This window comes from Bos indicus x Bos taurus, chromosome 13, assembly GCF_003369695.1.
Source record: "Bos indicus x Bos taurus breed Angus x Brahman F1 hybrid chromosome 13, Bos_hybrid_MaternalHap_v2.0, whole genome shotgun sequence".
In the NCBI taxonomy this organism is placed as follows: Eukaryota; Metazoa; Chordata; class Mammalia; order Artiodactyla; family Bovidae; genus Bos; species Bos indicus x Bos taurus.
Window position 1 is genome coordinate 10,000,250 of NC_040088.1, and position 14,902 is coordinate 10,015,151.

A 14,902-nucleotide genomic window follows, 5' to 3' on the forward strand; every position below is an offset into this window, starting at 1 on the left:
CAGCGTGGGACTGGCTGAGCTTTGGGGCTGTCCCATCGGCTCGTCTGTACAGCAAGAGTCGAAAACCTCCCAGTCAGGGTTGGTGGAGGGATTAAACTCAGTCAAGAGTATCTAGAGCCCAGAGAAGTGACCAGCACATAGTAGGTGCTCAAAATTAATGTATGGAGAGTCTTGAATCAAAAAGCCTAGTCTCCAGCCTCAACTGTGCCATGGGCTAGCTGGATAATAATTTTGAGCAAATGATTTTGAGCAAATCATTAATCTTTCTTACTGATATTCAGATTCTTGTCAGAGAAGGTTTGTTAAATCATTCATCCTGTTTCATAGAGCAGGAAGGTGAGTTCTAGAAAAAATGGAAAAGGATTTGCCCACAGTCATGTGCCTAATGCGTGATGGAACTGGATTAGAAACCCCATATTTTGACTCCAAGTCCAGTGGAGGCATAGGAGCTGCATCACATGTGTATTCATTGTGCATGTATTATGTGCCAGGAATGGTGCTGCCCATAAACAATTTGCCTCATTTAATCCTCAAAACTTCTCATGAAAAGTAGGATGTCCCCCAGTTTACAGATGAGGAAACCAAAGCTCAGAGAGGGGCATGATTCTGCTCAAGGTCAACAGTTAGTAAATGGCAGATGCAGAATTTGAACCCAAGTCTAATGAAGGAAGTGCGATGAATTGACATTTATTGAGCATCTATTGTGTTCCAGGGGCCTCTGCACACATACTCACAATAACTCTTCACCGGAATGTATTATCTCCATTCTGTAGATAAGGGAGCTAAAACCCAGAGCTGGAGGAGACTGGCCAGAGGTCACACAAGTGACAGAGGTAAGGATGAAATCCCCACTTACTTCAACACTAGGCTCAGAGTGAGTGAAAGGTACCCTGCGTGCTTCCTGTCAGGCACTGGGCCAGCGGCTGGATACACACTCAGTCCCCGGTCCACCCTGAGAAGCAGGCATTACTGAACCCACAGCCCAGATGAGATTACTGAGGGTCAGGAGGTGAGTCACTAGCCCTTGAATCCAGCAGAGCTCGGAGACAGTGAGCAGTGGAAGCATCTAACATTTCCTGAGTGTCCATAACCCACCTTAATCCTCCAGCCTTCGGGAGCAGGGGCTATTGTCTGCATTGTGAATTGTGCATCGTGCCAGAAATAGAAATCTGGAGAAAAGCATCTTCTTCAAGGCTCCAGCTGCATTGGGGGCTGATAAGCCCAGGTTTGCCTAATTCTGGGAGACAGTAAAACAGGTGAATGACTTACTACACTCCTTCTGGAGCCAGGCCTGCTAAAGACATTAGGTCATTTACTATTTTTAACCACCCTTGGTGATGGTTGACAGCAGCTCTGAAAGGTGACATGACTTGTTTATGGTCACACAAAAGTGCCAAAATTCTGTTTGACTGACTCTTATGGTATTGTTTAGTCACTAAGTCGTATCTGACACTTTGCAACCCTATCGACTATAGCCTGCCAGGCTCCCCTGTCCATGGGATTTTCCAGGCAATATACTGGAGTGGGTTGCCATGCCCTCCTCCAGGGCATCTTCCTGACCCAGGAATCAAACCCATGTCTCCTGCATTAGCAGGTGGATTCTTTACTGCTGAGCCACCACGGAAGCCCTCTGACAGACTCTACAGATGTTTTAAAAAGTCTAAGCCAATGACTCACAATTCTGACCGTGCATCAGAATCACCCTCCAAACTTGTTGAAACACACACTGCTGAATCCCCTCCCCTGAGTCTGTGATTCAGCAAGTCCCCAGCAGACTAAGAATATGCTGCATCTTTGACAAATCCCCAGGTGATGGTGATGCTGCTAGTTCAGGGAACGCACCTTAAGAACTTCTGGTCTAAACTGGTTCTCCCAATAACCCTAGATAGTAAGCATTAACTATCCCACTGTGTAAAAGAGGAAACTGAGGTTCAAAGTACCGGCTTGTCCAAGATCCCGTAGGAAACCTCTGGTATGTGAAAATCCAAGTTTGGGCAAGGAGACATACTGTATGGGCAGCCACCAGGTGCCAGGACATCCTGCCCAATAGTTCTCATCATCAAAGGTACAGTTCAGCTTTTCCTTTATGTAAATGAAGGAGGCGGACTCGGTGATTTGGCCAAAACCCCCCCAGTTGGGGAGTGAGAGAGATTCAAACCCAAGCCTGATGCTTGAGTCCAGAGAGTGCTTGACACTCACTGTGCGCCTATGGCATACCAGATGCTTCACATGGAACTTCCAACACGCTTGGCTGGTACATGGCGCAGGGAGGGAATTTAGACCTGTTCTTTGGGGAAGGGGCTAGGCACTAGGGCTAGGCATTAGGGCTTCCCAGATGGCTCAGATGGTAAAGCGTCTGCCTGCAATGCGGGAGACCTGAGTTCGATCCCTGGGTCGGGAAGATCCCCTGGATAAGGAAATGGCAACCCTCTCCAGTACCCTTGCCTGGAAAATCCCATGGATAGAGGAGCCTGGCGGGCTACAGTACATAGGGTCGCAAAGAGTCAGACATGAATGAGCGACCTCACTTTGGGGAAGGAAAGTCCATGGACGCCCCCTTCAGACGCCCCCTTCAGAGTGACCCTCTCTGTCCACAGGCCAGGGCGCCGCAGACATGGTGAGCGAGTCCCCGGGGCCCAGCGCCAGGGTCCCGTGGAGGCGAAGCGACGAGGCGCTGCGCGTGAACGTGGGTGGCGTGCGGCGGCGGCTGAGCGCACGCGCCCTGGCACGCTTCCCAGGCACGCGGCTGGGCCGCCTGCAGGCCGCAGCATCGGAGGAGCAGGCGCGGCGCCTGTGCGACGACTACGATGCGGCGGCGCGCGAGTTCTACTTCGATCGGCACCCGGGCTTCTTCCTGGGCCTGCTGCACTTCTACCGCACTGGCCACCTGCACGTGCTCGACGAGCTGTGCGTCTTCGCCTTCGGCCAGGAGGCCGACTACTGGGGCCTGGGCGAGAGTGCGCTGGCCACGTGCTGCCGCGCGCGCTACCTGGAGCGGCGGGTGACGCGGCCGCGAGCCTGGGACGAGGACAGCGACACGCCGAGCAGCGTGGACCCGTGCCCCGACGAGATCTCCGACGTGCAGCGCGAGCTGGCACGCTACGGGGCAGCACGCTGCGGTCGGCTTCGCCGCCGCCTCTGGCTCACCATGGAGAACCCGGGCTACTCGCTGCCCAGCAAGCTCTTCAGCTGCGTCTCCATCGGCGTGGTGCTCGCCTCCATCGCCGCCATGTGCATCCACAGCCTGCCCGAGTACCAGGCCCGCGAGGCGGCAGCCGCTGTGGCAGCGGTGGCCGCGGGCCGCAGCCCAGAGGGCGTGCGAGACGATCCGGTGCTGCGGCGCCTCGAGTACTTCTGCATCGCCTGGTTCAGCTTCGAGGTGTCGTCGCGCCTGCTGCTAGCGCCCAGCACGCGCAACTTCTTCTGCCACCCGCTCAACCTCATCGACATCGTGTCCGTGCTGCCCTTTTACCTCACGCTGCTGGCTGGCGTGGCGCTCCGAGACCGGGGCGGAGCGGGTGGTGAGGAGCTGGGCGATCTGGGCAAGGTGGTGCAGGTGTTCCGTCTCATGCGCATCTTCCGCGTGCTCAAGTTGGCGCGCCACTCCACCGGCCTGCGCTCGCTGGGCGCAACGCTCAAGGTAGGGGGTGGGGGTTTCGGGGAGGTGGGTGTAACCGCGGGGCGGGTGAGCAGGGGCCCTTCCAGGTCTGCAGTGTCCAGGCTCAGGATACCAGGTGTGCATTTCAACAGGAGGTCTTTCTGGTATCTATTTCCCAGGGGAGAAGGGGAAAACCGAGGCAGAGCTTAACCAAACCAAACCAAAAACATACAAAAAAACAAGACAGAGATTACTTTGGAGCTATCTGTTAAAACATTATTGTTGTTGTTTTCCAGTCTCTTAAGTCGTGTCCGACTCTTTGCAAGTCAACCATCATAAAAATACTCAAAGCAGGGTGCTGGCTAGCATCTCCGGATGAGCCTTTGTGCTGGCGTTATCAGAGAACACGGGTATCATAGGTCACCCTACCTAGGCTAAGTCTAGCAATAGGTCCAGAGCTAACACTTAACTGAATGCTGCCTCTGTGCCAGTTTCATATCCATTCTCGATTTTATCCTCAGGAAGGTGATATTATTTATTCCCTTCCAGTAGATGAAGAAGTTGAGGTCTGAGGGTTGGCTTTTTAAAGCCTGGTTGCAACTTATTGAGCAGCCGCCCTGTGTCAGGCCCTGGGCTGGGGGTGAATCGCTGCCCTGGCAAGCTTACCCTCAAGGGGGTGAAATTGACCTGTTTGGAGGAGGGAGGAAATGTGAACAGCTTGGATGAAGGTCTGGAGGGGAATAAGGGTGATGCTGGGAGGGGGACCTGGAGGGAAGAACATGCCCACTGAGGAGGTTGGAGAGGTAAGTGGAGCAGGTACTGAAGGGCCTTCCATTTTTTTTTAATATTTTATTTTAATTAATTTGGCTGTGCCAGGTCTTAGTTGTGGCACACCAGAACTCTCAGTTGGGCCGTGTGGGATCTAGTTCTCTAACCAGGGATTGAACCCAGGCCCGCTGCACTGGGAGCATGGAGTCTAAGCCACTGGACCACCTGGGAAGTCCCTGGCCCATAACTTTGGATTTTATCCCATAGGAATAGGGGACCCTGTGAGAGTTTTAAACAGGACAGGTATTTCTGTGACTACTTCGCAGATGTGGAAACTGAGGCTCCAAGAGGTGGCAGGACTTGTCAGAAGTTCCTCAGGGAGTAAGTGGGACAGCCCAGAGAGGAATCCAGCTGGTCCTGACTCTAGCACCTCGGCTCTTTCTCCTGAAGGTCCATGCAACCCTGTTAAGAATCCCTAAAAGGTCCCTTCCACGCATAGCTTAGGAAAACCTTTTGCATGCTTTTATGGAAGGGCAGCTAGGATGCTAAAAGCAAGCAGGGCAGCTGGGCAGAATTCTGAGGCAGGTAGAGGGAATTCATTTGCCAGACGTCCTGAACTTAGCATCTCTTGAGCGCCCCAGAACCCTGCCTCCACCCTGCAGGGAGCCAGGGCCTGATGCTGCTGATGTTTTCTACAAGGAAGGAGAAGAGTATTGACCAAAGCTGCAGAGTCTAAGACACGAGTGAAAGACTCCTGATGAGGCCCCTGGCCAGCAGCTGCTTTCTTATTACCAGGGAGTTTGCAAAATCTCTGGCCCTGCCACAGACCTGGAGTTATGGCTCAGCAATAAAGAATCTGCCTGCCAATGCAGGAGATTTGGGTTTGATCCCTGGGTTGGGAAGATCTCCTGAAGAAGAAAATGACAACCCACTTGAGTATTCTTGCCTGGGAAATTCCATGGACAGAGGAGCCTGGCAGGCTACAGTCCACAGAGTTGCAAAAGAGTCAGACACAACTTGGCAACTAAGCAATAACCCCCGAAATACTGAATTGGTCCCCCCCCCCCCACCTGATTTCTTCTTCATCCCCTGGAGAAGGGCATGGCAACCCACTCCAGTATTTTTGCCAAGAGAATTCCCATGGACAGAGGAGCCTGGCGGGCTAGAGTCAGACACATCTGAGCAACTAAGCACAGCACTGGACATGATTTCTCTCCACCTTATAGTTGGGAGGCCTGGAGAAGGCGATGGCACCCCACTCCAGTACTCTTGCCTGAAAAATCCCATGGATGGAGGGGCCCAGTAGGCTGCAGTCCATGGGGTCACTCAGAGTCGGACAGGACTGAGCGACTTCACTTTCACTTTTCACCTTCATGCATTGGAGAGGGAAATGGCAACCCACTCCAGTGTTCTTATCTGGAGAGTCCCAGGGACAGGGGAGCCTGGTGTACTGCCATCTATGGGGTCGCACAGAGTCAGACACGACTGAAGCGACTTAGCAGCAGTAGCAGCAGTTCCAGACTAGGGGTTCTCAGCCCTGGCACTGTGGACATTTAGGGCCAGATAATTCCTTGTTGGTGGGGCTGTCCTGTGCATTGTAGGGTGTTTAGCAGCATCCCTGGCCTCTACCACTGATGCCAGTACTAGATGCTTCTACCTAGATGCCAGTAGCACACCTGCCCCCAAAATGACTCCAGACATTGCTGCATGTCCTGTGGGGGCACAGTCGCCCTAGAGAATCCATGCCATAGGGCTTGGCCTCAGGGGCAGAACAAATACACATACCCACAGGCAAGTGCATTCAATAGGTGGTCCAGGGAACCTATGTATCCTCTCAGCTTCCTTGAGTGGCAGAAAATATTTTTGTCTTTATCAGAAATAGGATAGACCAAAGGACATGAGCCAACCTCTTTGCATTGTGGAATATAAACTGTGGTTCTCTTGGTTCTGCAACAGTAGAAAAAATTACGAGCTTTCCCTAACTGGCTGGTGTCACCAGTGGCCCCTGAACTAGAAGAAATAGCCATGGCTTAGCTGGCACTCACTGAACAACAGAAATCAGGCCTGTGTTCAATCCCAGGGTGATCTGCTGGCTATTATAGTTGAAAGATATTAGTGTGCAGCAGGGAACCCTCGGTATTGGCATCAGTTCTGCTTTGCTGGGTGACTTCAGACCTGCCCCTAGGACTCTCTGAGCCTCAGTTTCCACACCTGCCCAACACAAGGTCTGTAAGCCAAGCCATCTCTCACCTGGATTCCTGTATTCTCTTCCAGCACAGCTACCGTGAGGTGGGCATCTTGCTGTTGTATCTGGCTGTGGGGGTATCCGTGTTCTCTGGCGTGGCCTACACAGCTGAGAAGGAGGAGGACGTGGGCTTTGACACCATCCCGGCCTGCTGGTGGTGGGGCACGGTGAGCATGACCACCGTGGGCTATGGAGATGTGGTGCCGGTGACGGTGGCTGGCAAGCTGGCGGCCTCGGGCTGCATCCTGGGGGGCATCCTAGTGGTGGCGCTCCCCATCACCATCATCTTCAACAAATTCTCCCACTTCTACCGGCGCCAGAAGGCTCTGGAAGCCGCCGTGCGCAACAGCGACCACCGGGAGTTTGAGGACTTGCTGAGCAGCATCGATGGGGTGTCAGAGGCATCTCTAGAGACCTCTCGCGAGACCTCCCAGGAGGGCAGGTCTGAAGACCTAGAGGCCCAGGCCTCCAGTGGGCCTCCAAACTCTCAGGTTTATTAAACCAGGGCTCCAGGCACCCCCTTCCCACACCCCTGCAGTCAGCTGAAACGGAGCAGAGATTCCTCCCCTGCTTAACCTCTTCTTCGTGGCATGACCTCTCAGGATCACTCACGCTGGCCTCAGAAATGACACCTGGAGGCTGGGTCCTTTCCTCCAAAGACACAGGGAGGCATAGTGTTATCCTAGGCTCTATGAGCCTGCGGAGCAACCCAAAGACCTTTATAAATAAACCTGCAAGCCACCCACAGTACAGGCATGAGCCAAAGAGGAAAGTCAAAAGGATGCTAACAATTCTTGAGCACTTCCTATCTGTTAGCCACGTCCTATTGACCCTATTTTAGCAGATGAGAATTATCCCCATTTCACAGATGAGGAAACTGAGGCTCAGAGAGGCACAATGACTTGCCTAAATATCACACGGCTAGAAGTAGTGGAGCCAAGTTTGGAATCCCAGCTTGTTGATCTGCCAAGGCCAATATTTCTTGCTCTGGTCTTTCTTCTACCCTCACAAAGTTTGTAGGTGGTTTTATGTGGTTCATAGGCCCCCAGAGTTGGTTCATAGGGTTAGACACTTCTGTTAGAGCTAGGAAAAGGACCAGACAGGGGATTCAGATGTAGAATCCCTGGACCTCATCTGTGGTTCTTTTCCAGAACCTTCCAACAAGAGTTAGCTCTCAAAAATTAGGTCTGGGAGGAAGGACTAGGAGGCTGCCTCCTCAGTGGGTGGGTAAGACTTGCTAAGCAATAGTCCTGAGGCTTCCTCCCAGGACTCCTCCCTGGCTTAAAATACAGAAAATCTGAAGGGGCCCTGGCCTGAGGCCTGAAGTCTAGATCCAGCTGTGCTAGGGCTGCTCCATCTCCACATCACAGCCCATTTATCAGATGGTCACAGTCTGTGCCCCAGAGGGAGATGAAAGCCAAATGGAGCAGGGGTGTCATTTATTTAGAGCCAGCTCAGCTCTGAAGTGTTGATGGCAAGGAGCTGCTGTGCCTGCACATCTGTCTCCTCTTCCCAGATCCCCCTAGACTGACCTTAACAGTTCCCTTCTTCCCGAGATACAGACCGCCAGCCCTACCTTGGGTCACCAGCCAGGCAATGCTTGAGCCTCCTGTCCCTTTTGGCCAGGTCCAGCTCTCTCATCTTTTCTGGGGCCATATCTCTTATATTCACCTGCTGAATTCTCTGTCTACTTGCTGAGAAAGTTGGGAGGGAAGGGTTCCCACAGCCCTTTCCACATACCGTGGCTAGGAGGGCCATCACAGGACCATCATGGCTGGACGACGGCTCTTTCCCCCACACTGAGCTCCAAGATGGAAGACGCTGTCTGATTGAACCCAGCTTGGTTTGGAGCAGGTGTTTTGTCCACGTTGAATGGATTGACTGAGTTGTACAGTCCACTGGGTGCCAGGCACTGAGGAGAAAGAGAAATAGAGAGAGACCTTGTCCTCAAGAAAGAGGGCGAAATTGAGATCGAAAAGGAGGTTCTGCCTCCCTCCTCCTTGCTTTTTAAGGATTTAAAAATGATTTCCTTATAGATTCTTTCCTCACTCATTGAACCAATACCTTTTGGAAGGGGCATAAGCTGGGACTACACATGTGGCCTGCAGATGTGTTTCGTTTGGCCGAACAGTATTTTTAGTGTATTTTTAAATTCAGACATCATTGGGGCAGGCACGTGCTCTCCAGTTCTGCTTCCCATGCACCTCCTCATACACACAGGCACCACTGTATCAGCCCCATCACTTCTCAGATCTACATCACCCACTGGCTTTTGAATTATATTAACTGCTTACTAGGTTCCAGAGATACAATGGGGAGCAAAATATGTATCCTAACCCTCATGAAGCTTATAGACTAGTGGAGGAAGTGGATTTTAATCCAATAATCACATAAATATGTAATCATTTTATGAAGTAAAGGGAACTGTAGGCCTGTAAGGGAGCAGGGACCATTAACCAAAAAGGTCAGAGGAGACTTTTTTAAGCAAGTGGTCACCCCATCATAAGGATAAATACCAAATCAGGCAATGAGGGTACCTGGAAGCGTGTTTCAAGCAGAGGGAACAGCATGTGCGAAGGCCTTGGGTCCCACACAGGGGATCAGTGTATCAGTGAAAACCATGATGCAAATAAAGAGTCTGGGTCCAGGGACCTGTGTCTGCCTGTGTGAAGCTGGTTGCCTGATGTGCTTTCTGGATGACTGGGGATGGAGGGTGACACGTGGAGTGACTCAGAATCTGCAATCTCTGGTTCTAGTCTTCAATGAGGCACAGATTATAAGCGATGGTGGTGCTAGTGGTAAAGAACCTGCCTGCCAGTGCAGGAGACATAAGAGATGTGGGTTCAATCCCTGGGTCGGGAAGATCCCCCAGAGAAGAGCATGGAAACCCACTCCAGTATTCTTGCCTGGAGAATCCCCATGCACAGAGGAGCCTGGCAGGTCACAGTCCATAGGATTGCAAACAGTCAGGACTGAATTGACTTAGCACGTAAGTGATAGGAACAAGAATCCAGCTGATTATTAGCCAAAAAGCGTAATTCATTAGAGTAAATATTTGAAATGATGAACAACAGTTACAATTAGAGTTCTTTGTTTGCAAGCAAGAGAAACTGACTTCCTTAAAATGACACTTAATCTATTGGAAGATGTATTAGTTTCTGGTGGCTTCAAATTTCTACAAACTTGAAACAACAGAAATTTATTCTCTTACAGTTCTGAGAGCCAGAAATCCAGAATCAGGGTATGAGCAGGGTCATATTCCCTCCAGATGCTCGAGGGTGAACCCCTCTCCTGGCCTCTTCTAGCTTGTGGGGGCTGCCAGCACCCCTTGGCTTGTGGCTGCATCACTCCAGTTTCTGCCTCTTTCATCACATTGCCTTCTCCTCTATGTGTCAGACCTCCCCAAAACTCTTGCTCATAAGGAGACTTGTGACGGCATTTAGGGCCCTCTAGGATAATCCAAGATAATCTCATCTCAAGATCATTAACTTCATCACATCTGGAAAAAGACCCTTTGTCCAAATGAGGTAACATTTTCAGGTTCCAGAGATTAGGATGTGAGCATATCTCTGGGACTACCATTCAGCCCACAACAGGAAGGTATTGGTCAAGTTCATAGTGGACGTCTGTGGCGGCCCAGGGGTTAAGAATCTGCCTTTCAATGCAGGGGATGCAGGTTTGATCCCTAGTTGAACTAAGATTCCCACATACTTCGGGGCGACTAAGCCCTCTTGCCACAATTACTGAGCCCATGCACTCTTACTGCTCTGAAAGAAGCAGTGTACCTTGATGAAGACTCACACAGCCAAAATCAAATAAAAATTTTAAAAAAGGGTGAAGTTCACCCAATCAAAGGAAAAGCTGGCCAGGCCTCAGGAAATATAGGAATGAGGGGAGCTCTAGGGACCTCAGTGGCAAGACCCATGAACCTTCTGCTGAGGACACTGCCATTCAAATGATCCATGTCCAATCTCCTTCTTTCCCTGTATCCTTCTCCTCACAGTCCCAACCCCAGGAGAGAGGTGGATTTGCTTAGCTTGAGTCATATGCCTCTCCCTTGATGGGAATGGAGGGCAGGGTACCTGGATAAACAGCTACAACAGATCACTTGGGGTGGAAGAAGGGTAGTTACCCAAAGAAAATCCACATGATGTCAGCAAAATAAAGGGGAGGAGTGTTAATAGGCAACAATTGCAGGTGTAATTACATTCCAACCCCTGGCTCCCCACCACATCATAGGCTCACAGCTTCTTCCCAATTCACACAATTTTATAAATGTTTCTAACATGAGGAAACCATCTTGTATATAGTTAAATTATATTTAATTTAATAAATTATATTAATTTGACTATTAATGTGACTTAGTCAATGCAGTGGATCCGTTTGATGTGTGGAACAAGGATGATCAGGGAATCAAAGTCTTCCTGCTACAGAGCTGGAGAATTAAGGTGTCCCTGTGAGTTGGAAAACTGTTATCCTTTCCAGCAAAGTGCTTCCTGTGGTTTCTCTTTCTTCAAATAGTGAAACCCTTAGATGTATATTAGCTCCAGGGACTATAATTAGGAGCATGTTTCTAACACAGAAGCTAAGATGGGAATTGCCACTTGATTAATGTCATTTTCTAAGACTCTTCTAATTTTGCACCAAAAAGGGGAAAATAATGGTTTTGTTGTTTGTTTTAAAATTCTATTTAATTTTCTTATCTTATCCTTTAAAAATTGTATGTGGCTATGCCGGGTCTTAGTTGCAGAATGTAGGATCTAGTTCTTTGACCAAGGATCAAACCCAGGCCCCCTGCATTGGGAGCAAGGAATCTTAAACATTGGACCACCAGGGAAGTCCCCTAATGGTGTTTTGATAGGAGTCATCACCCTGCAGGAGTTTTGGTAGAAGCACTCATCTTTCAGCCTCCCTAAAGATGTGGGATCTCTGTTGAGTTCTCTATTTTGAAACCATTAATTGAATTCTATTGGCCTTTTGTATTATAATGGCCTCCACGGGTCTGGGAGCCAATGTAGGGATCTTTTCCAGCTATCACTCCAAAACTGAAGATACAGGATAGCTTTGGGATTCCACTAGACCTCCAGTGACAGGGACCCAGGTCAAAACATCGTTTTTCACATGATTGGTAGACCTACAATGGTCCTCTGGGTCCCCCAAAATTGGTAATAGCTCGAAGTCTTCATCCAAAGTTCCCTAAAAGATTTGGGTCTTTCCCTTTCTTCCACACCCAGTTACCCTGGAAAATGGCCATAAGTCTTTCTGCAAGAGAAATGTTCACATTCCACTCATGCCAGAGTCCTTCCTCCAGGTTAGTTGTGTATGCTTCATTCTATCAATAAAAGAACTCAAGCCTGGGTGTTGGGTGACGATCTGTAACTATCACAGTGGCTTAAGTCAGGGCCGCATCCTTAATCTCTTATTACAGATCAGAAAACAAAGACCCAGGGAGGTTCACAGTCATACTTGACTTTGTTTGTGTGGAGATGAGCTTTTTAGCTCAAATAAGGACCAAGCAGGTTGTTCATGGGCTCTCCTGGTGGCTCAGATGGTAAAGAATCTGCCTGCAATGCAGCAGATCCAGGTTCAATCCCTGGGTTGGGAAGATCCACTGGAGAAGAGAAATGGCTACCCACTCCATTATTGTTGCCTGGAGAATCTCATGGACAGAAGAGCCTGTTGGGCTACAGTCCATGGGGTCGTAAAGAGTTGGACACGACTGAGTGACTAACACACACACACACACACACACACACACACACACACACACACTGTGTTCATACTGGAAAGTGGAGGTGGAAGGGAAGCTGGTTGACTCATAAGATACTTTTTGAGGCTCTCAAGAGTAAAGATCATCCCTGGTGGCTCAGACGGTAAAGCGTCTGTCTACAATGCAGGAGACCTGGTTCGATCCCTGGGTCGAGAAGATCCCCTGGATAAGGAAATGGCCACCCATTCCAGTACTCTTGCCTGGAAAATCCCATGGACAGAGGAGCCTGGTAGGCTACAGTCGATGGGGTCACAGAGTCGGTCACAACTAAGCGACTTCACTTCACTTCACTTCTTATTGACTACTAATAACCACCCTTCGTGTGTCTGGCACACTACAGTTAAAGTGATTTCACATCCTTTATCTCATATACTTCTCACAATAACCCTGCAGGAAAGCAGCAACAGTAATAAAATAGTGTAATCATTATTGGGCAGATTCAGGAAACTAGTCATAGTCAAAAGGTAGTGAATAAAAAAGAGCAGTGAATCAGGGATTCAGACGCGGGCTTCCTAATACTGTAGTGTTCTCACCTGGCATCACACTCCAGTCATCACTTTCTCTGCCAAACTTAACTCCCCAGGATCACTGAAGGAAGTGACTTTGAAATGTGGGTCCTGTTATGAATTTCTTCTTTCCTCCGGATTCTGGATGCTGCGCTTAGGTGCTGGCTGGGATGGTCCTTGATGACTAACAGCCCTCTTATTTCAGGCCAACCAAGTCCTGTGCCTGAGTGTAGAAAGAATTCTCCAGAAAGTTTTAATAAGCTGAGAAGCTAACCTCATACGACAGGAGCCTTTGAGATGAAAGGGAGAGTGTCTTTCAGAATCACGACTGCTAGAAACGAGGAGTAGGACAAGGACAGGTGTTGACTGGTGCTCTTGTTCCAAAGGAGTAGGTTCAGAACCTTCAGGAAATCCATGCATTGAGGAGGGACTGGGCACAGCTTGCTCTTGGAGTCAGATCTGGTTCAGATATTGGCCCTGCCACTTAGCAGTTGCGTGAGCTTGGATGGGACTTGTTGTCTCCAAGAAGCCCATCTCAGGGTCAACCTCCAACTGGGTTGGTAGCCAAAGCCCAGTTCTTCCTCCCTTCTCGGATTGGTAAAGCTCTTTCAGTTATGAGTGACAGAAACCCAACAAGGTGTCCTAAGTACAGGGGTTCCAGAGGTTCAACTGAGGTCACCAGCTCCTCTCTCCCTGTTCTGCTTTCCTATGTTGGCTTGTTCTCAGGTGGGAAGGTATGAAAATTATTTATATGTGATGGGAGACTATGAGCATTACCATGTGGTTCAGAGGAAAGAATATGGGCTCTGAGGCCAGAGAGCCTTGGGCTTGAATCTACTAGGAGCTGTGTGGTCTTAGTTGGATTTTTTTGCCTCTCTTAGCCTGTTCTTCACTTGTCTTGATCTAATAAACTCCTACAAGTCAGAGTATTAATATCAACTTCAAGTGAGATAATACATGGAAAATGCCTGGTACTGTAACATATTAACCCTCAAAATATACTTAGGAAAGAGAGCTCAGCAATCCCCTTCAGAGCTCGTGTTCTCCTTAGTAAAGCAACTCTGCACAGAGGGCGCTAGGAAAGGAAGTAGTTGCATGTCCACAGATCACAAATCAGGCTCATCTTTCTACTTGAGGCCCCAGCTGGGATCAAGAAACCTGAATTTGAGTTCAGACTCAATGTGGCCGAATCTGGGGCCTCGGTTACATCATTCATCAAAGCAGGATGCTGGCTGAGACATATGCTGAGGGATAAAGAGTAGCTACCCCGTACACATGCACGGGGCTGGGTGGTGACCCTCTGACAGCCTTCGTCTTATCAGGAATAAACACCCAAACCCCACCCCATAGACCACATGGCCCTGCACGCCCTTGTCTCACCCCTCGGACCTCACTGCCACCTACTCTGTCCTTCGAACACTCTGTTCCAGGAACAGTGACTGTCCTTCTAGCAAGTCAAGCTTTTGTTCTTGCCTCAGGGCCTTAGTTCTTGTTGTTCCTTCAGCTTGGAATGGGTATCGTCCATGCCTTCCACCTGGCTGGCTTCTTGTCATTCATTTCAAAAGTCATCTTTTCCGGGGCAGGCATAGATCACTCTGTGTGGAGCTGTATTTCCCCCACCGCCACACACACACCGCTCTCAACCTCATTACTCTGCTTTATCTTCTTTTTTTTAAATGAATTTTTTTTTTTTTTTTTTGGCTGCATCAAGTCTGAGTTGCAGCATGTGGGCTCTTAGTTGAGGTGCACAGGCTTTTCTAACAGAGAAGTTGCTTAGCTGCTCTGAGGCATGTAGGATCTTAGTTCCCCGACTAGGAATCAAACTCATGCCCCCTGCAGTGGAAACATGGAGTCTTAACCTCTGGATCACCCAGGAAATCCCCTCTTTTTCATTTTGTAAGTTCAGGATGCTATTACCTCCTCCAGAAAAGTTTCCTTGGACATCCCAGAAGAACTGATTGTTGCTCCTTCCTCCTGTGTCCACAGGCTGTGTACTTCCTTCTGCCATAATATTT

At 49.6% G+C, this 14,902-nt stretch overlaps 1 protein-coding gene across 1 annotated transcript; it reads left to right on the forward strand.

The window, feature by feature from the left end:
* The first annotated feature begins 1,585 nt into the window (after nt 1–1,585).
* On the forward strand, nt 1,586–9,386 carry KCNS1 (potassium voltage-gated channel modifier subfamily S member 1). Its single transcript, XM_027558150.1, has 3 exons — nt 1,586–1,888; nt 2,598–3,640; nt 6,641–9,386. Exons 1-3 carry the CDS (start codon nt 1,813–1,815, stop codon nt 7,109–7,111), a joined length of 1,590 nt encoding a protein of 529 aa, XP_027413951.1. The 5' UTR covers nt 1,586–1,812; the 3' UTR covers nt 7,112–9,386.
* Nucleotides 9,387–14,902: the final 5,516 nt, after the last annotated feature.